We start from the raw sequence: 27752 nt of genomic DNA, 5'->3' as shown, positions 1-27752 counted from the left end.
TATTTTTGTACCTTAATATATATGGATCAATCATATTTACTAATCAATTATTATTGTACCTTAATATATATGGAGCAATCATATTTACTAATCAATTATTTTTGTACCTTAATATATATGGATCAATCATATTTACTAATCAATTATTATTGTACCTTAATATATATAGTATAACCATATTTACTAGTGCAGTTATTATGGTACTTTAATATATATGGTATAATCATATTTACTAATACAATTATTATGGTACTTTAATATATATGGTGCAATCATATTTACTAATACAATTATTATAGTACCTTAATATATATGGTGCAATCATATATAGTAGTACAATTATTATGGTACCTTAATATATATGGTGCAATCATATTTACTAGTACAATTATTATGGTTCTTTAATATATATGATGCAATCATATTTACTAATAAATTATTAATGTACCTTAATATATATGGTATAACTATATTTACTAGTACAGTTATTATGGTACCTTAATATATATGGTATAATCATATTTACTAGTACAATTATTATGTTGTCTTAATATATATCGTACAATCATATTTACAAATACAATTATTATGGAACCTTAATATACATGGTACAATCATATTTACAATTATTATTGTACTTTAATATATATGGAACAATCATATTTATAAGCACAATTATGATAATGCCTTAATATATATGGTACAATCATATATACAAATACAATTACGATAGTACCTTAATATATATGGTACAATCATATTTACAATTGAAGAAGAAATAAAATTTCTACATATAGAAAAAGAAAGTAATAAAAATTTTTAAGTTTCCAACTATAATTTTGGATATACAGGATGATCAAGAAATAACAGGATGTGTTCGGAGCCCTGTAGCGTGTTATGTACTGGACAATATATAACAAAATGTGGCCATCATACACATTAAAGTATACGGTTTCGATTTGTCAACAAAAACAATTAGTACCAAAAAACGTCGATAAGGGAAATCCTGGCGCTGCAAGCACATAATGTGTGAATAAACAATGCATAATGGAAACAATAAACAACAACACACAATGGAAACAGTAAACAACAACACACCAAATACCAATTAAAAACATTACACGAAGTTAAACTTTAAAATGCGGTACACGAGGTTTTCAATAGTGGCTCGCACATATCGGCATTTATTCGCTGACATGATCTTTCCACATGAAATTGAGCTTCATCGCTCCATAATATCCTCCAAGGCAATTCGTCATCCATTTCCAATTGAATCAAAAATCTCAAAGGAAACTCAAATCGGGTATTTCTGTCCACTTGGAGAAATTCTTGAATGGGTGTTACCTTATACGGATAAAATTTCAGGATTTTACGCAATATCTCGAGTACAATCGAGAACGAGATATATTTTTGTCGTGATATTGAACAAGCACTGCTGGTACGCTGCTTATTAGCTATCGCCTGATCCATAACGGCAGTTGCAACTTTTTCAACTTGTTCCTGCTTCATACCTTTACGTCCTCGGCGAGGTTGCGCATCAAGAATTCCTGTTGTTTCAAATCTTTCTATCATTCTTAGTAAGTTAGTTATGGTCTTCGGTCCTCTACGTAACTGTTTTAATCGAAGGTATTCACAAAGAGTAGCACTGGCATTTTCATCCCATTGATAATACAACTTGACTAATAAGGTACGTTCACGTAATGACAACGCCATCGACGGGCGAACCTTCGCAGAATGACTTGAATTCCTGCAACTTTTCCTTTTATCCTCGAGTCACAAAGTACCCGTATATGCAAATTACATATAGAAGTTTTCGATCGCAGGGCCAGAATTTTCCCTATCGGCGTATTTTGGTACTAATTTTTTTTTTTTTTTTGACAAATCGAAACCGCATACTTTAATGTATATGGTGGTCAATTTTTTTTATGTTTCGTCCAGTACATAACACTCCGAATGTATATGGCTCCGAACACCTCCTGTTATTTCTTGATCACCCTGTACATGATTTCAATCTTAAAATTAATGTGAAAAATATGCAGAGTTGAAAATTTTTCAAGGAGCAGATAATCTAGAATATCATTTACAGATAAATTAATAGATTAAAACCATCAAGTTAAAATTTAATGCAATTTTCACCATTTTTATTGCATCAGCATTTAGCATCGACAAAATACTATAAATAAAACTTCTTTAATTGCCAAAATGCCAGAGCATCAGATTCTTTTAATCTATAAAATGGATATGGAACTAGAATTTGTTTGTGTGAAAAAATATCGCTCACAGTTGTAAGAAAAGAATTTTAATAAAACTAATATTTACAAAAAAAAAAAAAAAAAAAAGTTTGAAAAAAAAATTCCTTAATTATCGTTTGCTTTTTTCAGAAATCTTTGAGTTCAGTTGTTAAATCATGTTTACAACAATTTTAGTCTCGTGGCCATTTTAAAGATTTTACCGTAGTCTCACGTTTGCAATATACAAAACTACAAAACAATTTAATTTCTTAAAGTGATTTTTAATTTTCTCTGAATAAACAACTAAAATCATGCTAAAAGTATTACTATTTATGTTACAAAATTTCCATTTCAGCGATTTCAAATAATTAGTAACATTAAATTATTATTAATAATAGAGTAATTATTTTAACTATTCATTTAAAAAATTTTGACTAATCGCCAAGATTTATCGCAATTAAATCATAAGATATTTAAAATTAAGTTAAATAAAGAAGAAATAAGAAACCAAAAAACAAATTGTCGAAAAATGTCCATATGGATATTAGTTATCCAATGAAAGCGTTGTTATGTAAAGGAGAGTTAGACAATTCCGCGACCCTAAGGGATTTTTGCAATAATACATTTAATAATTTTCTTACACGAGCTAACATTTAATATTCATTAAATTCAATCTTGAGGGCGAATTGAGAACTATTCTTTTTTTATCCAAGCAATTTACTTTTTAAAAAAGTAAAAGGTTCTTCTAAAAAGTGTATCTACGTGGTATTATCCCATGTGGCGGGTAATTCGGCGTACTGAGTGGGAAAATTCCGTGCATATGACTTTTGGCTTAAATGGAGAGCAAATATTACCGCTTCTTAAAAATTTCATGTTTACAAACAAAAATGTTAAAATAACTCTATTTTGGAGTGGAAAATTCGCTGGTTTTTTTAATGAACAAATTAACACAAACATTATTTAACAAAATTAAAAGTAACTGTAATTTAATTATAAAACTTCTTTAATACTGCTTTTAGTTGATATTGGTTCTAAGACCCCTTATTAATATTTCTGTATAATTTCGAGAGATCTATAAAATAAATAAGATACACATTAGGTAAAAAGACTTTTAGTATTGGGTAATACCGCGCACTTAATTTAGGAATAATACCATGTAAGTCGGAATTGTCCCACACATAATCAATTCATTCAACAAGCCTTGTTTCGATTAAAATTCACTATATTGATTCAAAAAATGGTCTATTCTATTAAAAAAGGCTCGAATTAAAATATTTGCTGATGCAAGTTGTTATTATTACTCAAAAAGAGTCCTACCTTAAAAAAGTTACACATCGAATATCATCGAAATCGCAATGCTGAATTATTTTGACATTTAAAATACATTATCTTCATATACTTCATACAAAAGTATAAAAACTAATAAAAAATTCTCTTGACTTTCACAGACTTATCCAATATTCATATATTTCATCAGCTTGTTTAAGAATTTAATAAAATCCCATTTTAAATGAATGAATTTCTTAAGAAATAGAAAGTGAAAAAAACATTGAAGAGGGAAAAAAATGATCCTATTTCCATATTTTCGAAATGAAACTGCAGCATCTCATGCAAAAGCCTTCATATATTACCTACAAATGACTTTTTCTCGCTTTCGTATTCTGGTTTTGAATTACAAATTTGAAAAGAATTTTTATTTTTAGCATGTATTTTTTTTTTCCTGAATGAAACATAAAAATGAGTTTCTAAAAGAAAACATTAAGATATTGTAATGTCTTGATCTAGACTGATCAAATAACGAAGCAGAATTTCCAAACAATTCTTCATTTTACAGCCCTATATATACAAAAGAACAACTTGTTCTAATCTTGGTTAAATAAATAGTTATTTACACCTGTAGTTGGAGATATAACAGTCGAAGTCGAAGGTTTATCTTGAAACTCGGTTGGTTCTCGGACTCCTAACTCGTGGGCGTAGTCCAATAGTCTTCCTGCAATTCGTTTCTTCTCTCCTCCTAAAATAAAATATTTCCGCACTTTATTTCGGCAACAATCTCCGCCTCTTAATTTACATTGGTCATTTGAGCTCTCTTTCAGCCAATCGGGGTTCAGCAATATGTTCCCTCAGCGGCGCCAGTGGGTCGTGGGAAGGTCCTTTCACAATGAGAAACATTTAGCATCCAGATGTTTGGACACCCCTTTCTTTTTGAAGGTACTATCAATACCTTTTGGACGAGGAATTCCACATGTGGTCTTTCTCTGGTCGACCCAGGTGAAAGATCCACCATCTGGCTATCTAGAGGAGTTTAGTATTTAACAGCGTCAGCACAGCTGGCTGTAAATGTCTTATCAGTACTGGGAAACGGAGAATGTTACAATATTAATAAAATGTTTAAAATTATCTTAATCAATATTGACTGATTTCTGATTACACGCCTTTTTATTTTATTTTCTCGTATACGAAATAGACGAGAAAGAAAAGTATTGTCATCATAAAAAAATTACCTCGAGAGTTTACTTCGAACTTTACTTTTCAGACGACCCCAAATCCGAAATACACATTTCCGAAATTATATCTATCGGTGAACATGATATCTCAAAGGCTTTCAGCTAGATGGATGAGATTTCGTACGTGATCCTTCGTATGTGATTTCTATTCCATTTTGAACAAATCCATAAATAAGCAGCTTGTCTGTCCGTATGTTCGAATAGACTTGAACACGATAACTAAAAAACATAAAGAGCTGTGTATATTAAATATGATTCATACTTTTAGCATATAGATTGTAATATCCATATTGCTGGCTTGCTTTAAAAAACCACGCAATTCAAAAAATACAAATTTTTTAAAAGATACCTATAATTCTTAGGTATCAAATTAGGGTTTTTAACTGTTTTTTTTACTGTCTTGCATACGAAGTATAAAGAAAGTATTGTAAACGTCAAAAAAACTGAACTCGAGATTTTGACAAATTTCCTCGTGTCAAACCTCCTTGAGTTCAAAAAGCATGATTTTGAAGTTATGTCTGTTTCTGACAGAAAAAATTCAAAAACTCTTTGATGGATGATTCGGTTTACTTGCCAATGCATCAAATTATTATCATTATCATCTATATCATTTTGAGCAAACTCTGTATACAGGAAATCTGCTCTCTGTTCAGAGGAAGTCTACGTCTGTTCGAATATAAGTTAACAGGATGACCATTAAATGAAGAAGTCTATATGGATTAACAGATTAACATCTATAGCGTAGACACCTATCAAATTTTGAGCCAAATTCAATCAAAGATTGTCCATTTATCGATCTGTAATTTCACTGATCGATAAAATTATATAAATGAAATAAATCGCAAAGACTGATATAAATGAAATTTGGTATGTGATCTTGTGATTAAAATTGTAGTTCCATGTATATTTCATGAAATTACATGCTATTTTATATAAATATTTTCATTTTTCTCTAATCTTTCTCATTTTTCGATCCAGTTTTTTAACTCAAATTTCTGGTTAATTAAAATATTGCTACGAAATTTCCGGGTTCGTTTGGATAGTGGAAGTGATATATGGCGTGGAGAACACTCAATCAGCAGGCGGCAGTAGAAAATAAAACAACGACGTTTATTTATACGAAGACACACAGGAAAGCACAAAGACGACAACTATATACAGCACAGAAGACGATTATCTTCAGCCGAGACGTGCAGCATACAACCAGACTCTACTGCAGACAGTAGCGCACAGCTTAGTTCAGCACTAGCTTCACTCCGTCGCTGCTCCGCTTATCTCTTGTAAGCCAATTCTTTAGCGTCGATTCCGACTACTCTCGCGCTCCAATTCACGACGACTCCCCGGCAGCTGCTGCTCCTTTTATAGGTCTCAGGAGGCGGGGCTAGAAGCCTCTCAACCAATCAGGAACGTTCGAGGTGTATCTCGGTTCCTACTGGACGGATCGGGAAAATTATCGATGTTTCGGGTATAATCTGTTTTGGCGCCAAAGTCGCCAAATGGTCGCCAAGCTCTGGAACCAACTATGCTGGAAAGGCGCATCACAGATTCGTAACAATATTTAATATGGCTCCATCAGCTTTGAATTAGACAGGTTCAGTTGCATAACCAACGAGATGGTCTGCCAAAAACTGTCTCTCTTATTTTATAGTAAAGATATCTCAGAGAACGCCTGGCATAGCATTGGCATATAGTAGTTATGAAATATTAACCTTTAGCTTTAGTTTAATTATATTAACGTCCCATTTTAAAGCAACATTACGGCTATTTTTTCACGGATCTTGTAATTTTGAACCGCGGTCAGATGATGAGGACAACACTTGAGCGGGCACCCACTCTCCACACCACGCCACACTAGCGGGAGGACGTTTAATGTGCATGAAATATTAACCTGTGGCATAAAGTTAGTTATAAAAGTTTTTACTAAGTTTATCGAGTGATCTTTTGCGGTTAATCCCTGGCATGTGGTTAAAAATATATAAAAATCGAATTTCTGTTTTAGACATTTTTTCCCCAACCGATTGAAACTAAAATTGACACAGCACTACAGTTGCAGTCAAAAAACCGCATACCAAATTAACTATATTTAAATCATTGTGTTTTTAAGTTATCGCGTTTGCATGTTTCTGAAAATACAGTCCAATTGACGGTCACTCCCTCATTGGATTGGCTCAAATTTGAAAGGTTATCGTGTTAATAATGTCGTAAATAAATATCGTGTTAAATTATGTTCGAACGGCCCGACAGACTTCCTCTGATCGGATTTTTCTCAAAATTTGATAGAAATAAACGAATTTGGTGTAAAGACCGTATACCAAATTTCATCCATCTAGCTCAAAGCATTTTTGTATTATCTTTGTCAGACAGCAGACATAATGGCAAAAATGTGTTTTTCGAACACAGGGAGGTCTAAAACGTGGAGGTTCATCAAAATCTCGAGTTCGAATTTTTTTAACGATTACGTGTTTTCTTCATACTTCACATACTAGAAAGGGAAAACACGAAGCTGAATATATCAGTGCTTTTATTTTGATAGTCAATACACCTACGGATAAATAAACGGTAACTCCATCTACATTTTCTTGAGTATCACGGAGAAAGTATGCGGGGAAGTATAGAATGAAACGTAATTCAAGCTTTTTTTTTTTTTGTTCCTTCGTTTTTTGCAGCGTTACTGCTTGAATATTTATTCTGCATTGAAAGCCTAAAACAAAGTGAATCTCATGTAAAAGTGTTTTTTTATCATGTAAGAGCATGATGTTGTTTTGGTTAGGGGGTTTTGAAGCTAGAAATCGCGTAGGCAATGAATGTTGAAACTCAAAATCGCCTAGGCAATGAATAAAGTATAAATGGCAATCTTCATCATTATCTTTAATATATAATTATATTATATTTATAATATTGAAGCTCAAAATCGCCTAGGCAATGAATAAAGTATAAATGGCAATCTTCATCATTATCTTTAATATATAATTATATTATATTTATAATATTGAAGCTCAAAATCGCCTTGGCAATGAATAAAGTATTAATGGCAATCTTCATCATTATCTTTAATATATAATTATATTATATTTATAATATTGAAGCTCAAAATCGCCTTGGCAATGAATAAAGTATTAATGGCAATCTTCATCATTATCTTTAATATATAATTATATTATATTTATAATATTGAAGCTCAAAATCGCCTAGGCAATGAATAAAGTATAAATGGCAATCTTCATTATCATCTTTAATCGCATAAATTTTTTACCTGCTTTTACCAGTATTGCTTTATTATTGCGTATGCTTCTTTGACAGCAGATGCGTTTTTAAAAGGGTGATGTAGAACTATGACATCATAGCTGTTATTTCATCTCAAAATCGGACGAGCTCCAACACTTTTGTTTGCCAGTTAGAAAAATTAAAAATGAAAGTTAAAAAAAAATTATCATTATATATATAGAGAGAGAGTGATAGAGACCGATAGAGAAGTCTCGTGATTGTTTCAAACCGGTTTAAACTGGATAATGACTTAAATTAATTAAGACAAATAATAACTTAAAAAATAATAATGTTCTCACATGATAACTTGAAATTTGCGATCGTAGATTTCATTTTAGTTATTTCTTTTTTTATTTATTTTTGTATTCCATCAAATTTACATTACGATGACATCGGATATTAGATATCCATCCTCAAAATTGCGAATTTGCATCTTTCAGCTCTAAAGTCGGCGTTAATAAAAAATATCCACTGGTAATTCAGGTCAATTAAAGAAAATAATGATAGTTTTAATTATTTTCATTTTCTAATGAACATAAAGTTCTTTGATTCATTTTTATTATCATTTCCTTTATGATTGCACAATGAACTCATTTCACAAAGAATTTATTCTATAATTTAATGTTCCTATTTTTAATACACAAATAACAGAATTTAGAAGATTTTCAAATTAAGTATAAAGCGAGGAAATAAAGAAGCATCCCATTTTTTTTAATTAAACAAGAACATCAACAACTTGTCATTTGCTATAAAACAATCAAATGCCTTTTTTAATAGCTTCATGTTCATTCTGAAAGGTTCTCTAATTATTGTCAGTAGTGTAATTTTTCCCATAGCAACAAGCACATAATTTAACTCTTTTTATTTTTTTATCATTTTTAGTATAAATTTTATTTTTCCTTCAATTGATTAAGACTAATACAAATTTTATGAATTAATATTTTTTTCTGGATGTTGTCATTTATAAGCGGAGAAATAAATCCTGAAAATAACTTATGAAAGTGTCAGAAAGATAAATAAATAAAAGAAGAAGCAATCTATTTTCCATAATGGATCCATTTTGTAAAATAAATTCCACGTTCATTTCCTGCACGTGTTTTTTTCAGTACGTCCGTTTTATAAAAAACCGTTATCAGATATGAAAAAAAGGTTCAGTGTCTTGTTTTCTATACTTTAATAAAAATAGTCTCTCGGCAACTGTATGTTTTCCCACGCTTGTTTCTGTTTTCCTTTCTACATGAAAAGGATGGATATGACAAAACATTCAAAATGGAAAAATTAAAGTTTTTAAGGTAAATGATAATACATTTTGATTGCATTTACTTTAAGGCATCATTTTTGATATTATAATTCTTTTTATATATGTAGCAAAATAAATTTATGTCCAAAAAATTGAAGGAAAAAGAAATGTCATTCTCAGTAATACTGCGTTCAATTTTGCAGTGTAAATTTAAAGATAAAGATGGCGCAAATGTTCATTACATTTATGAAAATATCTCAGAACCCACATTAATATTGAAATTACGAACATGATTGAACAAAAAACTTCATTGTGATTCTCATCTTGGCACCCGAATCTTACACCATTTGATTAAGTTAGCATTTATACGTTCAATTTGAAAATGTTATGAAATAATATGGGGAGCGGTGGCCTGGTGGTAAGGTCTCGGCTTCGGAACATGAGGGTTTCAGGTTCGAGGCCCGATTCCACCGAAGAACCGTCATGCCAAACGCCCTGCATCCGGAGCGGCGTGAAAGCTTAGAGACGGGACGCCAGCTCAGGTGTCATCCTAGTTATCTGACAGCGGTTCAAAATTACGTGGTCCATCCCAAAACAGTCCTAGTGTTGCTTTAAAATTGGACGTTAATTAAACTAAACTAAAAATAAGAGGAGAAATTAATCATAATGCTAAGAAAAGCGCCTTAAACCTTTGCCCTTCTAAAAGTAATGAGATGAATCCTTATATATAAGTGAATATAAGAATTCTTTGTGGTGCTTAGAAATCTTAGATATAGCTATAAGTTTGCTATAATTCCTAAAAATTATTGTTTAAGTTTTATTTATTATACGGCTTTTTTAATAATCATTATCTATCAAGATTATGAAACTGATGAACCCAGCATAATACCAGTTAGATTGGACATTAGAATGCAAAGTTACTTTCATTTCCTCAAAGAACTGCAGATCAAAATTCAGACCTAGTCGAAGTGCTCATCACTCCAGCGAGAAACGCGTGTTTTCAAGCCCCACTTACTCTGTTAAAAAAAAAAAAAAAAAAAGTAAATGGTTTGCCCATTTTATCTAGACCGGCATTGGCCATTCGTTTGAAGATTAAATGTACTACCGCATAAAACAAAACAACTAGCAATCGCTGTTAGAGATGCATAATCCACGATTTTTTGAATAACAAATAATATCGCTATTGTTATTTTTAAATATGCGTTCCAAATATCTGTTATTTCAATCATATTATTAATTAAAAATTATTACCTAATATTAAATATAAAATTTATTAATTGTAATTAATGCTTAATTTACTAATTTAAGTAACGTATGATTGAATTAATGTATCTGTTTCAGCTTACTTCTTAAAATTTATTTTTTTTCTCAAAACTATTTATTAATTAGAGTGAATCATATTCTGGAAAAGATGAGTTAAAAATATATGTCATTTCTTTAAAATGTTTACTTTAGTCCTATATTGTACCAATAGATGGCGCCAGCAGTAAACACAATACATGTAATCAAAGACAATCATGTCAAGAACAATTAAAAATGATTTGTATGGAATAGTGCGTCATCAGTTACGAATATCGGTCACTCCTGTAAAGTGGAGCGGTGACTTCGCACTTTCCAGTGAAGCCTCGCACTTTCCGATGAAATCACCGCTCCGATAAACTTCAGTGATATGCATTTCAATGATACGATACGATAACTCCAATAACCGGTCCGTTCACTTTTCAATCCAATCGCAGATTTCTTTCGAGAGCTTGTATTGGACAGATCGTATCGATTCTTACTTTCCAGTAAAGTCACCGCTCCGGCAAATTTCAGTGATATCGTATCGATTGTTACTTTCTATCGTGATCCAAAACCTGTAATCGAAATAACATCAGTAAGATCGTATCAAGGATTTGAATCACACCCCTCTTTGAAAAGTATTGATCACTTGTATTTGTGACTTTTTGATATTGGTTACGTAATAACCGCTCTTAAAATATTCGTCATCCCTAATCGCCGTGGCTCATTCGGCAGAGTATCTCATTTAAGATTGGCTGATCCGTAGTTCGAATTCTAGCCACTATGTTTTATCCAGACTATAATTCTTTTATTTAAATTGTTATCTATTGTTTATGTGAGGTCTGGAAGGTTCTATATCTTTCTTAAATATTCATATTGGATTGTTCAGGAACATGCTATATGTATATAAAAGCTCAGCTCCATCTGTGATGGGCAAGTTCTCAGTCTCGTGCTGTTGTGACTTCGTTCTAATAAATCTAATTGTTTGTTTAAACTAACAGCGTGGTTCTTTTCATCTTCATGACAATATGACAATGTAGGTTAAGCTAAGTGTTCGACTCAGACTTTGCAAATCAAGGCCGCATTGCTTTCCGAAACATTTCAGGTTCTATCCATTTTTTATGTGTTATCAATGCATTAATTCAAAAAGCATTGTTAAAAATGCTTCTATCAAAATTATTGCATTACACAGTGCTTTTGCTCTATAGATAAAATTTAATTATAAATAGCGATAGTAAAAATAATGCCAATGACATTTTCAATGACAATTTCATTTTAAGTAGAGCAGCATGGTTTTTTTTTCGTGCATTGAAAATAATAAATAAAACCATTTCAAATAATTCTTTTAGAATTTAAAAATAGTTTATTGTGCTCACGTTTATTTATTGTTTTTATTTTTGTGTACTTTATAAGTAAACGGAAAAGAAAAATTGACTTAAATAATTTATCCTGTTTTCAATAGTTACGATTATGAGCAGTTTTTCAAGTTTATTTTCTTATTTTGTAGAGAGCATAATTGTGTTCTTGATTTATGTTTCGAATTGCAACTTCCTATAAGAATAAAATGTCTTCAGAAACCTCGCTGTGTAATGAAGAAAATTGATTGTGTACTCCAGGCACCTTTAATTTCTTCAAAATAAAGGCATCCGAAAAAGTAAAGAGATTGGAACAGAATTACAATTTTAAAATCAAAATCACATACCAGATTTCATTCATCTAACCTATAGCGTTTTTTAATTATCACTTGTAAATTCATGTGAATGGACAAAAGTCCAATCCTTCGAAAGATTTCACTCAAAATTCGAAACGGATCAATTCTTTAGTGCTAAAACTAAGTACCAAATTTTATAGATCTAGTTCTTTATTTTTTGTACTTATCATGGTTATTTGGTGTCAAGCAGATATTTAAGTTTGAACTTCGTACAAAATTTGACAGAAATTTATTAATTTACTATAAAGACAGCCTGCCAAATTTTACTTGTCTAACTGAAAGCATTTTTGAATTCACATGCAGATATAATATCAAAAGTGCATTTTTCCAATTCAGGAAGATAGGAAAAGTGAAAATGATTCGAAATTCCAGTTAATATTTTTTAACGATTACATTACTTTCTTTTTTTATAATATTTTATATACAGGGAAGTAACCAACGGGAGTGATCAAATATTTCCTGCATAGGCTCTAAAAAGTGAATTCATGCTTCTGACGCGTCTTTACTCCAATCGAAATCAATTTACAGTTACAGTTTCAGTTACAAAGATGTATACTAATTTCGAGATATTTAATTCACTGCGGTTTTGAGTTATCACGTTTATATGCTTTTGAAAGTACGTACCGAAAGATTTTCAATCTCTCATTCGATTTCGTACAAAATTTGACATGTGTCCACACTATAGATGTTAAATCAATGTAGAGAATTTTTTATCCGTCTAACTCTCTTAGTTTTGTCGTTATCGTGTTAACTTATATTCGAACCGCCGGATAAAGAAGCTTCCTCTAAATGAAGAACAATTTTCCTCTGTATAGAGTTCGCTCAAAATTCAATAGAAATCTACAAATTTGGTGTAAGCACCATATACCAGATTTCATCTGTCTAGCTCAAAATGCTTTGATTTATTTTTGTCACAGACAGACAAGAATGTGTTTTTCGAGCTCAGTGATTCGTCAAAATCTCGAGTTCGAATTTTTGACAATTACAATACTTTATACATCTTATATATTGGGAATGAGATTGGATATAATATTTTAGTTCCCCAATTGGCAACACCTATTTAAAATGAGTTCCTTATTTGCTGCATGAAAGGTGGTAGCTTTGCCAGTGTAGATTGTGTATGGCAGTCCTCTGCGACCGACAATTCGTTGGGTTTATAGGTGTTGCCAACTGTGGGCAACTAAAATATTATATGTAATCTCGTTCCCAACTGTATACAAGAAAGTAAAAATTGCGTGCAAAAATTAATTCCATGTCAGAACACATTTTTTTAAAACAAAGCACTCGAAACGCCATCAGATATTTAAATCACAGGTTAACACGCACGCACGAAATTCACCACTCAATAAACAAATTAAAAAAAGAAAATAGTTTTAATATTTTCCAAGAAATATATTATATCCGATAAATATCGATTCATCCTCATCGATTATTGCGCCATGAAAAATAAAAAGAGCTATAACTAATCTAGATCATTGGCAAGCGATTCCCTCTGCTTAACGAATACTCAAAAAAGGAAACCATCGCCTGCTTCTCTTTTAGTTATGGTGTGATTTGTCGTGCAGAGTCATTATGTACGTGACTTTCTGCATCGTTACGTCGGCATTTGGACGTTCTATTTGAGGAGATGATGTTCATCGATTGCCTCTAAATCACTCATATTTCCAAGTAGCTAGCTGCTTGGAAATATGAGTCTGGCACCTAATGACCCATTTCTTCAACACCGCACGGCTTACATAAGTTCTCATATTTCTGCAAACGACTCATTTGGAGCAGAGTCGTTAATGGCGAATCTCGACTGCAAATGGAATGGGACTGTTGCTATGAGGCTTCAATAATATTTACCATCTCATGTGCATTGAAATGTCATGTCTTGCCATTGCAAATGTATCAGGAAGTGTTTTGGGGTAATAAATAGAAAGTAATCTGCATGGTTTCAGAACTGTTTTCATGTTTTTTTGTATCTCTTTAATACTTGAATAATGCTCATCATAGGATCCTGTAACTAGCACTTTTCGAAAGATTACACTTCGCTAAAGGGTAGCACGCAGAAAAATGATTGGTTGCCATATTACGACTCCTAATTCCGGAATGCTTCTCGATCTTGAGTTCTGAAATCCTCCGTGGTCTTGAGCATGCGTCAGGAGAAGATTATTTCATCAAAAAAAAAAGTGGGGGGGGGGAGTAGATGCTTATACTTTTAAAAATAGTGTGAACTCATATTAGTCACCGAATTAGGAGGAGAAATAACTACTCAACTTTCTATGTACCGCCTCTTAGTAGCATACAGTCGTCGAAAAGTGCTAGTCAAGAAATCATGGTGCGGTCAGTAGTCTCAGTTCACTCTACTGCTACATGTAAACAGCTCCTCTTTTCAACTCTTCACTAGCCTCGTTTTAAGGGCCGCGGGGCCCTAGTGGTAAGGTCACGGCTTCGGAACCGGAGGATTTCAAGTTCGAGACCCGATTCCAATCGAAGAATCGTGATGCAAGCGGGTCTAGTACAAGCTAAATCCGTTGGGTCCAAACATCCTCCCGCTGGCGTGGTGTGAAAGTTTTGAGAGGGGTGCCACCTCAGGTGCCGTCATCGTCGTCTGACCGCTGCTCAAAATGACGAGGTCCGTCTCAAAATATTCCTAATGTTGCTTTAAAATGGTACGTTAATATAACTAAACTAAGCTAAACTCTTTTTAGAAATAAACGCCCCTTTACGCATGCACAAAAGCGTTCAAGGTGTTGGAATCCGAGAAAGAACAGTATATAAACTTATATTAAAGTACTGCGGACTCTAATAAATCATGGGGAATACACATAACAAGCCAGTGAGCGTGGTCTCCCCGGAATTTTCTTGCATACTCTCTAATAAAAGTCTTATACTCTTCCCCATAGGAAATTTTATTAACCTATGGTAAAGTCCCGAATGCTTTGCATGGCATAACTGTAATCACAAGATAATACAGAATGTCTCAAAAAGATTGAAATGCGGTTTAATTCTTTATCCATTAGAAATAAGTGCGCAATATAAACCGCAAAAATAGTTCAAAATAAGGTACAAAAAACTTTCACTTTAATAAAATATCACTTCACTAAATAGAAAACTTTAATAAAAAAAAATCCATTCCTTTTCAAAAAGTTAATCTTTATAAATTTTTATCCGACCTCCCCCCACCCCCTTCTAGACAAATTCGGTCGATTAAAAAGTTTTCGTTTACCATCCAAGAACATCAGTAGAAAAAAACCGCTTACCTATATATCTTTAAACCAAATGAACTACGATATAGAAAAGAAAAAAGAAAGAAAAAAAACGACTTATGCCATTTTTCTGATTACTTAAAACGCTTTTTTTTATAATGAAAATGGGAATATATACAAATTGATAATGGAAATTTTTAGATAATAAATGCGATAGCGTGTGTCAAAAAATCTCGAATACCCTTAAATAAAGCTTTAACTTACTTTATTTCACTTACTTTTTGAATATAAGTTAGAGGGTTGGCAGAAAAATATACAATTATGTGTTTCTTCGTCTTCAGTGTAAAGTCGATTTCTCTCATGGCCAGGTCTCGAAAGAAATAAACCGGTAGTTCTTAGTCTGGTAGTCTCATCGTTCGATAAACAAATGTGCGTGAAATTTCAGGCAAATGAGGATATCGTCGCCCAAATTCCTTAAAATATTCTGTATTATTTTTATTGCACATATTGTGAAATAAAATTATTGCTAATTCAAGTGGCTCGTCATTTATTAAAAAAATACTAAAAGACACAACCAGTTTTGTTATATTCTTAATTCGAGAATATAAAACTAAATATTACTGAATAACTTCCAATTTTTATTTTGACATGTACAAGAAAAGTTTGGTTGAGTTGTATTGAAAAAAAAATCTGAGAATAAATATATAAGTTCAAAAAGAAATCGTCTGCATTTCACTAGGAAATTTTAAAAAAAAAGTATTTTAATATAAATACTTGAAAAGTTAAATGAAAGGAAATAAACTTACCCATCGCCAAGTGAATAATCGTTATAATTTGTCAAAAGGAATTGATGTTCATGTATTCCAAAATTGTTATCTTATAAAAATGGTTTTCGTATCAGTATCATTTCTGTAGAATTTTTTAAAAAATTTTAATGAATTTTTTTAATGTAGGTTATTATGGAATTCTAGCTCTTCTATTAAAATCCTCAATCGTGTGTTTTTGCTAATGATAAATTTAATATTTAAGAAATTACTTTTGTTGGAGATTAACTTTGAGGTAGAATTTTCACTTCTGCTTTTACTTCATAGCATATACACTTTTTAATTTGCACTTACAATTATTTATAATACACCGATTCAATTAAAGTTATGACTTTCAATCATAAAAGAATAATGAGGTAAAATTTCAAAAAGTTCCCTAAAATATTAATCTTTAACAATCTAAAAGAGTTAATAAGTACATTAAGGTACATTGGCTTTATATCGAATTTCAACAAAGCGCTAACTTTTCAACTACTAAACCTAACAATTTTTGCCAAGACAGCTATATCACTTCTAATCTTAGTAATAGTAGTCTATTTATAACACAATAATAGATTTTGAGAAAATTAGCAAAGTCCTCTCCCCCCCCCCCTCTTCTATATTTTGCTAAAACGACATTATCCGAAAATGTGTTTCATTGGATAATTGTTTTTGAATAATCATTTTTCTTCTGAAATCTGAGGACTTGGAAGTAGAAACGTATAGGGAAAAAAAAAAAATAATCTACAAAATAAAATTCATTGTATCATATGGTAAGAGAAATAATATATTATGTATCACTTTTCAAGTTGTTAAAATTGAAGATACATCCAGAACCTGAAATCGTATCTCGTCGCATTCCGAGTTCATCAAGAATGAATTTTTATTCTACTGCAGTGCCATCTTTTGAGTAAAAAATGAACTTCTTTCCTTCGGCCCGATTTCTTGCGTTTCTTCTACGCATTGCATCAGTGAACGGTATTTCAGATAAAATTATTTGATTATGAAAGTCAAGAATTCAGAAACAGCTTTTGAAGGCATGCTTTTTGCTTTAATTTTAGAAAATCAACTTCATTTAAATACTTTTTGAATTCTAAAAAGATTACTTTATAAAGTACACACACACACACACACACACACACACACACACACATATATATATATATATATATATATATATATATATATATATATATATATATATATATATATATATATATATATATATATATATATATATATATATATATATATATATATATATATATATATATAATATGTTTTTTTCCAAAGTACATTGTCTTCAAATAGCTAAATTGAAATCAATACAAAATGGAAAGTTTTAAAAAAAGCTTTATATAATGAAATGTGTAAAGTTAATTATAGGATAAACAAGTTTTTATTTTTAGCTTTAAATGTTTATTTGAACCGCGGATTTTTTAAATGTATTGTAGAGTTAAAAACATAATATATTAATGCATCATCTTTTTATTCCAAAAAGAAATAGAAGGTTATCATACACATTATGCTAAGATAAAACCTGACTGCGAATATTCTATAAAGCGAAAATTAGCAGTATTTCCATGAAATATATAACATTTTCAATCATATAACGCTGTTCTAAATGAAATCAACGTGAGGTCACAGGTCACATGATGAAAGTAACTGCGCGTGTTATTTCATATGTTACTGCATATTTCGTTGTAATATTCTGGAATTAGATTGAGAAAATCTGGAAAATTGAATTCTGCAAGATTCAGTAAGACAAACTGAGACATTCAGGTTTATTATTACTATTATTTTTATTTTGAACAACCAAATTTAGCACAAATGTACTTTGGATGGAAGGAATGTTATCTGGAAACAATATTTTTAAAATAATGATTATAATTTTAATTAATTAAAAATTAAGCAATGATGTGGCGTTTTCTTGTGATAACTTCTAAAATTATTACTGCACAAAATTGATTTTATATCATTTAAAAAGTTTTTTTCATAATACCAATTTTACTTTCATGTAAATTTTTCCCGAATTATGTATATATATATATACTGTTTTTAATTATTTAATAAATAAATATTCCGTCAGTTATTAATAGTATGATTTTCTTCCCTCTTTGAAAACTAACTACGTAAATACTGATAAGAAAGATTTTATTAAATATATGAGTTGGTTACATGGTATATAAGAAAGTGAAGTTAAAAGCGCGAAAATTAGAAAATACATAATCCAGAATACTTTTAATAACACTATAAAATCGTGGGAGTTGACTTAATTAGAGTGTTTTATATACACAATTAACAGAATAGTTATAATACTATTAGAATAACAACATTTTAAAGTTTGTCACAATTTAAAGTTTAAAAATATTATAGGGGGGAATCATGAAGGTTTAGTTATTTATGCATAAGAGGTTGAATTGAAAGAAAACACAACCAATATCTCCAATGAACCAATTGGTAGCCAAAGGGGGGTAGTAAAATAACAAAGTAATTAATCAAAAGAATGAACCTTTCTTTCTCTCTCTCTCTCTCTCTCTCTTTCTCTCTCTCTCTTTCTCTCTCTCTCTCTCTCTCTCTCTCTCTTTAAAGCAATATGGAATTTCTCCCCACCACTACTTCATATACATTTAGAGAATAGCAAGTTTTGAGCTTAGTTTCGCCAAAGAGTAAAGAATTGAATATGCATTTTAGGACTTTCTATTGGATAATGGATCTAAAACGTTTACAGATTTATAAATTCAGTAACTAAAAAAATTTCATTTACCAAGTTTGTTGCAGTTTCCGTTCTCATGTTTATATACACACAAACAGACAATGAATAGATAGAATTTGCTTAAAATTTTGTAGTATTCGTGTTAAGGTAAAGATTACAAATAACATTTTTGTGTGATAATAGTTTTGGTAGATATAGTTATCAATTTCTATTGGTAAATCATAGCAATTCCTCATCTGGTGACGGTTAGGTCTAATTTTGCACTCTATCAAATTTTCTGTTTGACATTCATTTCTTGATTTATTTCATATTATATCTTGTTTCCTTTGACTGAATGGAATTTGAGAGCCTTATCCAGAATTTTTTTTTTATCATGTGTGAACATGATGTTGTTTTGGTTTGAGGTTTTTGAAGCCTCAAAGTGCACGGGCGATTATCGCTTTTCAGGTATCAATTTTTCGCTTTTAGGGTTATTAGAAAATAATAAAGATTATACATTTGAAGACTTATTGTCAACAAAAAGTTACAATTCGGTGCAAATGTCCGCCATGTGCTCGATTCTCTTGCCTGACTAATAAAGGGCAGGATTGTTTGAAGTTATTTCCCGATGAAATACAGAATAGAAAGTGAGAATGAACGCGAAACAACTAGGAAACTTATCGAAATAAATAAAGTTGACGATTGTGCAATACAGTAGTCATTCAATCATTTCAAACCAGTTTAAACCAAATTTTGGCAAAAAAGAAAAAAACATCTGGTTTTGAGATACAGTTTTCAAGTTCGAACGATTTTGAAATGATAAAAAACCATCGCTTTCTAAATATCGGTGCATCGGTAATCTGATACTCACGTGACTTATTAAAACCGATTTAAACTGGTTTTACATGAAAAAAATTTTTTAAAATTCGATTGATTTTGAGATGGTAAAAAATCATAGCTTTTCTAAATGTTGGTAGTTGCGAAATATGAGTCATGTGAGAACATGAGGCTTTTCTGTCGGGTTGATGAAACGTGACTTTAAAAAAATAATGTTCTCACAAAATAACTTGAAATTTACAATAGTAAATTCTTTTGTTTAACAATAATTTGTACCTCAACTGTTATACGAAACGTTAAATTAAATGTAACTGGAAAAAAACGTTCAAAGAAACAATCTGAAAGTTTCGTATAACGATTCTTTTATATTTGATTGTTGCCACTTGGCAATAAGTAATAAAAGCGATTTCTGTGCTTTTATGTTAGTGTTTGATATATATATGGATTCATTCATAGAGAACTTCTAAAGAGCTCCTTTACGAATCGAAGTCAAGTCTCGACGACATATAAAAATCAATTTTCCTCCGTCTATAAAAAATAAAATAATAAAATGAAAGAAAAGTCGATCTTGGAAACCATGACAGCTTCATAACACTCTGAAAGTAGGTCGTATGCAATTTTGACCGTTCCACGAACTCATCGATTTAAGAGAAAATGAATCGCGCTAAACGGCCACTCCATTTTCAAATGGTGTGTAAGAAATGATAAAGTCTTGGACTCACTTAAAACGGTTCTTTCGAAATACTCCTTCGAGAAAAATTGTAGTTTCCGAATTGATTGAAGTCAGTTCTCAAAAAGCATTTATATTCACCAGCCGCCTTTACCAATCAGCTGTTGGAAAGATTATTGGACAGATTATCAAAATGTCTCCAAATTTGACCAATATTCTCGTTTTAGACCTTCGCGAGTTTGGAAAACACATTTTTGGAGTTTGTCTGTGACAAAGATAAAAATGCTTTGAGCTAAACAGATGAAATTTTATATGCGGTCTTTACACAAAATTTGGAGATATCTATCAAATTTTGAACAGAAACTATCAGAGGTGGTCTGTCCGTCCAATTGTTCGAATATAAGCTAGCATGTTAACTACAAAATGAAGAGAGCTAAATGGATAAAATTCGGTACCCAGATTCAACATCTATACACCCATCAAATTTTGAGCCAAATCTAACAAGGGCTTCAAACTCTGTCGGTAATGCAAAAGTGATATCTCAAAAATTCGACTTAAATTTATCAAATTTGATATGTGATTTTTTTTTAAACTTCAATTATAATTCTATGTTAAATTTTGTTTCAATCGGCTGGGAAAAAACGCGTGTTGACACAAATTCCCTCTCTTTAGAGAATATGCGAGAAAGTTTTAAAGAGACTACTCTCAGTGGTTTTAGGTTGTTAAACTATTAATATGAAATTCATTTTTTTTTAAATTTTATCTTGTTAATTGATAAGACTAGAAAACACGAATTTAATTGAATCTATCAATTACAAATCAGTGCACATACAAATTTTAAAAAATGTATATTCTACGAAAATAAAAAACGAAAGTGAAAATCCTTCTTCGAAGTCAATGTCCAACAAAAGCAATTTTTTTTAAATCTTTATTTTAATATTGGCAAAAGAACAAGATTGGAAATTTGATGTTGTTTGTTTGTTTTCTTATGGCACTTGCCACTGACAAGCCCACTGTAACGAAGACAGCGATTTAAGCCTGAGGGGGAACGTCTCTTATTTTTTATAGCAGCGCCAACTAGGGCCAAGAGTACGACTTTGCCACTCACGCATCACTCATTCGCTTGCACAACCCCTTTTTACTGGAGGGCACATTCACAGATAGAACAACAGAAGAACAACCATGCCCAAACCGGGACTCGAACCCGGGACGCCCAGATCACGGGGAAGACGCGCTACCCCTATGCCAGGACGCCGGCGGAAATTTGATGTATAGTTATGAATGTCAATCATAAAATGAAAACCATGTTATAGACTGTGTATGAAATTAAATTTTAAAAATGTAATAAAAAAATAAGCAAAATAATTATACGGAAAAGAAACTGATATAATAAAAAATGTACTTTTTAAATTTTAAAATAATGCAAAAACCATTTTTGTGAGATGATAGATTAGAAAGACATAAATATCTAGTTGCATTGGCAAGTCATGGCGATTATCTATTTGGCGATGGTTAAGTTTAATTTCCCGCTCGATTAAACCTTCTGTTTGATGCCTATTTTGAACATTTTTTTTTTTTTTCATTTTCTTTCTTCTGACGTCTGTTATAAATGTTATATATAGCAATTTTTCATCTCCTTAATGCCTATTATCACTTCCCTGAATTTATCTTCCGAATTTGGCAACACCCTCTGCAGACATTGGTACTGAGGTTGGCTGCGCTGTTTTCTGGTGCCTATTTTAGTTTGTCATGAATATCTTAAAAACTCCTCAGTTTTCACACTACATGCTTATATCAAATTAAAGAGTATAACATTTCTTATGTTTTCAAGATTTTATTGTTCTTAAAGTTTTAATATTTTTGTAGATAAGGGTTCTAAACTACTTTTTCATTTTCAGCAATTTACGAACCCCTGGATCATCAAATCGACATGTTACCTACATAAAGAAAACTTTTAAGCATGTGCTTTCACTTAAAAAAATTACATAGTTGAAGCCTCACTCGTTATTTTTTTTATTTATTTATTTTCACAGTTTCCAACAATTCTCGGACACCCCATATTTTTGCGTTTTTCACATACTCAATGTCATTTGGGAACCCATGTCGTATGGTGATTTTTTTTTTCCTCTTGATGCCCACTATCACCTCTCTGAATTTGTCGGTCGAATTCGGCAACACCTGTATATAGACAGATAGATAGATTTGATTGAAAAGTTTTATTTATCTGTGTGTGCATACGTGAGTGCGTGCGTGCGTGTGTATTTTGGAATTAGATTTGTGGGTTGATTCGTGAAAGCGATAACTTACAAACAAAACAAGTCATTCAAATGGAGATTCAGACACAGTTACAGGGAGTAAAACAAAGTTCTTCAACTGACAAACTTCTTATACATGTGAACTCAATAATTTATAAACTCAACTAACTATATAAATGAAAATTAATGTAGCTTTGACAAAAAAAAAAAAAAAAAAAAAAAAAACTGAAAAATCTGCTCAAATTTTGGAGAAAAGTCGATCAACCAGAAGAGGACATTTTTTTAATCAAATTGGAATCATGTTGTTTTAGTTTCAGGTTTTTTTCAAGCCACAAAATGCACGGGGGAAAAATTGGCGATTAATTATTTTTGAGGCATCAATTTTTCAATTTTAGGGTTATTAGAAAAAGATTAAGAGATAAAATTAAAAGTCAGTTTTGGCAACTTATCGCCAAAAAAAAAAAGGTACACCTTGGTGCGAATGTCCGCAATTGTACCCGATTCTCCTGTCTGACCAATAAAAGGCAAGGTCGTTACCGCCCGAAGAAGAGCAAAGAAGATAAAGGGAATCAATCAACACGAAACAGAGGGGAGAGGTATTAAAAGGTTATATATTATAATGATTTTTTTTTTTATTTTGAAGTTGTATTTTCGATTTTTTAAGTTGGCAAAAAAAAAAAGTTTTTGTAGCTCGAAGGATTTTAAAGGGGAGGGGAAAAAAGACGCTTTTTGAAAAATTAAAGATTACGCAGTACAATAGTCACGTGATCATTGCAAACCAGTTTAAACCAGGATTTTCGAAAACAAAAATAAGTAAATAAACTTCTGGTGTCGTGAAAAAGCTTTGGAACTCGAGCGATTTTGAGATGAAATATATATATATATATATATATCGTTTTTTTAAATATCGATGCATGCGTAATCTGATAGTCACGTGACTGTTTCAAATCGGTTTTTAAACTGTTTAATGACTTAAATTAATTAAGACAGACAATGACTTAAAAAAAATAATAATGTTCTCACATGATAACAAAATTTGCAATAGCAGATTTCATTTTTTTTTTTTTTTTTTTTTTTTTGTTATACGGCAAGATTAAAAACACAAAATTTCATTTTTATTTTCTCATATACGAAATGTGCAAGGAGAAATCATTTTAAAAAACTAAAAAAAAAAACCGAAGTTTTGGCGAAACTTAACATTTCAGCCCCTCCCCCGAAACCGAAAAACACATTTTCGTAATTGTATCTGTAAAGACAGTAATTCAAAAACGCTTTGAGAAAAACAAATGAAATTTCATATATGGTCTTACCACCAAATTCGTAGATTCTTGTTAAATTTTGAACGAAATCCATGTTCAGGAAATTATTACTTCTAGCGAGTGAAAGTGAACGCGATACGTACAAAGCACAAGAAGATAGATGAATAAAATTTTGCATACAGATTTATCATTAAATGTAGATCTGCATTAAGTTTTGAAACAAATCTCTGGGAGGATTGACCATGTTATGGATGTATTTTGAAGCTATATTTCAAAAATGCAACGACGTATACGAATGAAATTTGTCATTGTGATCTTTTTACTAAACGCATAACTTCGTGTCAAATTCAGGTTTTAACCTGTTAACCGAGTAATTAACTTATATTCCGTTCGTTTTACATTGAAATATTTCAACATACCCAGTTAGCAGGTTAAGCAGTTCGAATTTAGTTCAGTTATATTAACATCCTGTTTTTAAAGCAACATTAGGACTATTTTTTGACGGACTTGGTAATTTTGAACCAAGGTCAGATGACGAGAATGACACCTGAGCTGACACCGCCCTCTCCAAACTTCCACACCACACAAGTGGGCCTAAACGGATTTAGCGTGCGACAGTTCTTCATTGGAATCGGGTATCGAACCTGAAACCCTTCAGTTCCGAAGCCAAGACCTTACCGCCAGGTCACCACAGTCTTTAAGCCGATGTCCTGGCCTAGGGGTAGCGCGTCTTCCCCGTGATCTAGGCATTCCGGGTTCGAGTCCTGGTTGGGGCATGGTTGTTCTCTTCCTTGCGTTCTCTCTGTGAGGTGCGTGAATGAGCCCCCTTCTAAAAAGAGGTTGTGCAAGTAAGTGTGTGTGTGTGCCATCTTCATTTGAGCAAGAAGTCAGACTTCTGCCCTCGGGTGCTCAGGGTCCTTTACCCTCAGAAGCTACTGCGCAAAATTTGGCTTAAAATAGTCACACGACGAAAAAAAAAAAAAGACGTTAAAAACTGCCTATTTAAATTTTTTTTGTTATGCATATTTTTTTTATAAAGTACAAAACTCTCATGTTTTGAAGTAAAAATTTGATTATCTATTACGTTTCTGAATTTTGGTCAATAAAATTTAAGTAGAGAAAAGCAATTTTTATTAGAGAATATTTGCGGATATATGTGATATGCTTTGATATGTGATAATGCTTTTGTAATTCCTACTACTGGAACAATAATGTTTACATATTTCATCCTTTACAGGTTGCTCTCTGCTGACTTCAAATGGATTGTCTTCGATTATACAGTTAAGGAATTTACGAGAACTCGAATTGACAAATGTTCCCGGCGCCTCTCAAGAGCTGTTCGAATACTTGAGGGGACACCTACCCACCTGCTTGATCATCGAATAGAAAAATCACCGTCCTTCGAGAACAGCCGAACTTCTTCCGTCAGCAACAAAGTAAACATGCGAGCCAAGAATCAGGCTGCTGTCTACGACGACCCCAATAAACAAACTATCAGACTGAGCCGCTGAAATTCCAACTGTTTTGTTTGTTCTTTGTCATCAGCCATCTGTTCTGCATTCACAATCATACAAGCGGGAAAAAAAAAAAAGGAATAATTGTTTCTGAACAGCAATTTCAGGAGCATGATTACTATTGCCAATCCGAGCAAAATAGTTTACTTTTTCGAAGGCGATATTCTGAATGAAGATTTTTAATGTAAGCATGCGCTTGTACAGCATAATGTTCTGGACGTTTATTACGAATTTTAACCAATATGGAGAAAAATGGCTGACTAAGGTCATTCCTCTTTCTGGCGTGATTGTGGTAGCGACTGGACACCTGCCAGAAAAAGAGAGCTGCCGAGTTAATAAATAAAGATTAAATCGATCCTTTCGGCAACAGTACGTGTAAGCGGAAGATGGATACTTCAAACTATCACATGACGTCACCTTCTTGGTTTCGATTTTTGCTTTTAACACTTCAAGCCATTGGGTTGAAATTTCAGCCTTTATTGAAAGATATTTCCATGTTTTTATGTGCCATTTAGAATTGTAAACTAGAATTTTGTTTTAAAGAAAGATTCAATAACGTAGCAACGATGTTCTATGCAATGTTTCAAGAGAAACAAAAATTGTGATTATTTGACATTCTAGTGTGGCGTTCCAAGCTTTGAATGGTTAAAACTCACAATGTGAACACTTTCTCAGAGTAAAGTTACACTGCAGCTGTGCAGATTCAAACATTCAATTGCAATTTTACATGAATTAAGCAATATTGAAATAAATTTTTAAAGTAATTTTATCTCAATCTTCCCATACTCGAATGCCGAGTTGTCGCCGAAACAAGGATGCTCCCAAACATGTATTAAATTGCATTTTACTTTAAAAATTTCCAACAGTGGAAACTAATAAATAATTAGAAGTAAAAAAATAAAAAAAATTCCAATACTGTGAAATTTACAAAAAGTTTCAAAATTCTTAAAAATTATATGTTCTCCCCAAGTAGCACCTGTATATTGTACAACATTAAACAATATTCACAATATTGTGCAACAGCATATGCTACATGGGTCAGTAAATTAATCAATAGAATTGGCATTGTTAACCTAATTGTAATGTACTGAATGAGACAGCAATTTTTTTTTCTTTTAAAATGCTGCTGTATATTATTAAAAGAATGTTCTTATGCTAACGAAGAATATTCTTATTGTAAGAATAAAAATGTATGCATATTTTTAAATTTTGAAAATACGTTACGATAAACGCTAAATCTTTGTGATGACGTAGCGAACAGAGCTACCAATCTTAACTCAAAAATTTAAAAATAATAATTGATTGCAATGCTTTCAAATTGTGAAAATATATATTGTAACACACAGTCTTAAGTAATCAGTTGTACAAGGTACTCAGAAAGACGTAACACAATAGGATTTCGAGAGAAGCGAATGTTCACTAGAACTCGAATATATTTTTCTCACTGGCAATCTGCAAGTTTAATCTTAGCATGTGGCAGCATGGTTCGATTCCTTTTCTCATAGCGCCGATGAATGGAAGTCATTTTGTAATGTACACTTCATTAGATGTACATATGAGCGTTGGCTGCACGTACAGTTATGTAAACCTTGTAACATAATTGCGAATAATGTTCTCTAATATTCGATTTCAGCATAATAAATATTGAAAATAAATGTGTTCTTTCTTTCTTTTTCATTTGAGTTGTATTCTAGTACATCAATATCGATTCTACAGCCGCCACATAATTCAAACAATTGTTTATCTTCTACAGCAGTTCTTTTTATATAACATATGTACTTATGTATAAACAGTTTCATTTGGTTTTTTATATCACCTCTGCACACACATATATAATGCAATTTCGAACATTCCACGACCACAAATTAGAACTAAAATATTTTGCAACATCTTCCAAGACTCAGAGGAAGTGGTCTCCTAAAACTTTCATGTATATTCTTTAACCCTTTATAGTTCTCTGGTATATATTCTTACCACCTGTAAAAGATTTTTTTATGAGGGTTCAAATAAGTGTTTTAAAATCAGATGCTTAAAATTCTATTGAACTATATTAATAGCTCTGAAATATATTGTCTATGATTAAATATGATTTCAATTCAAAAGTGGTAAATATCCTTCGTTTACGATGTAAGGATTTTCATAATGACATTCTAGCAATTGTCATTAAATTTAAATTCCTAAAAGTGTTTTCAAACATGAAACACCACTGCGTTGTGTTCCTTACGTCCAACATATTCTTATATGTAATCATCACTATTTGTTTTTAAATTTATTTTAAATTTAGCATTCCTTTT

General features: G+C 31.6%; 1 protein-coding gene across 1 annotated transcript in view; it reads left to right on the top strand.

Annotated features, from left to right (window-relative positions):
* The window catches only part of LOC129989222 (F-box/LRR-repeat protein 16-like), a 117310-nt gene extending 90224 nt beyond the window's left edge, over positions 1–27086 (top strand). Inside the window, exon 5 of the mRNA XM_056097600.1 lies at positions 25182–27086. Coding sequence (XP_055953575.1) covers positions 25182–25330 — 149 coding nt within the window. The 3' untranslated portion in view covers positions 25331–27086. The remainder of the gene's footprint in view (positions 1–25181) is intronic.
* The last annotated feature ends 666 nt before the right edge of the window (positions 27087–27752 follow it).

The sequence above is a fragment of the Argiope bruennichi genome, chromosome 10 (assembly GCF_947563725.1).
Source record: "Argiope bruennichi chromosome 10, qqArgBrue1.1, whole genome shotgun sequence".
NCBI classification, from domain to species: Eukaryota; Metazoa; Arthropoda; class Arachnida; order Araneae; family Araneidae; genus Argiope; species Argiope bruennichi.
The sequence above is the reverse complement of the archived record's forward strand: the minus strand, read 5'-3'. Positions and strand labels throughout refer to the sequence as shown.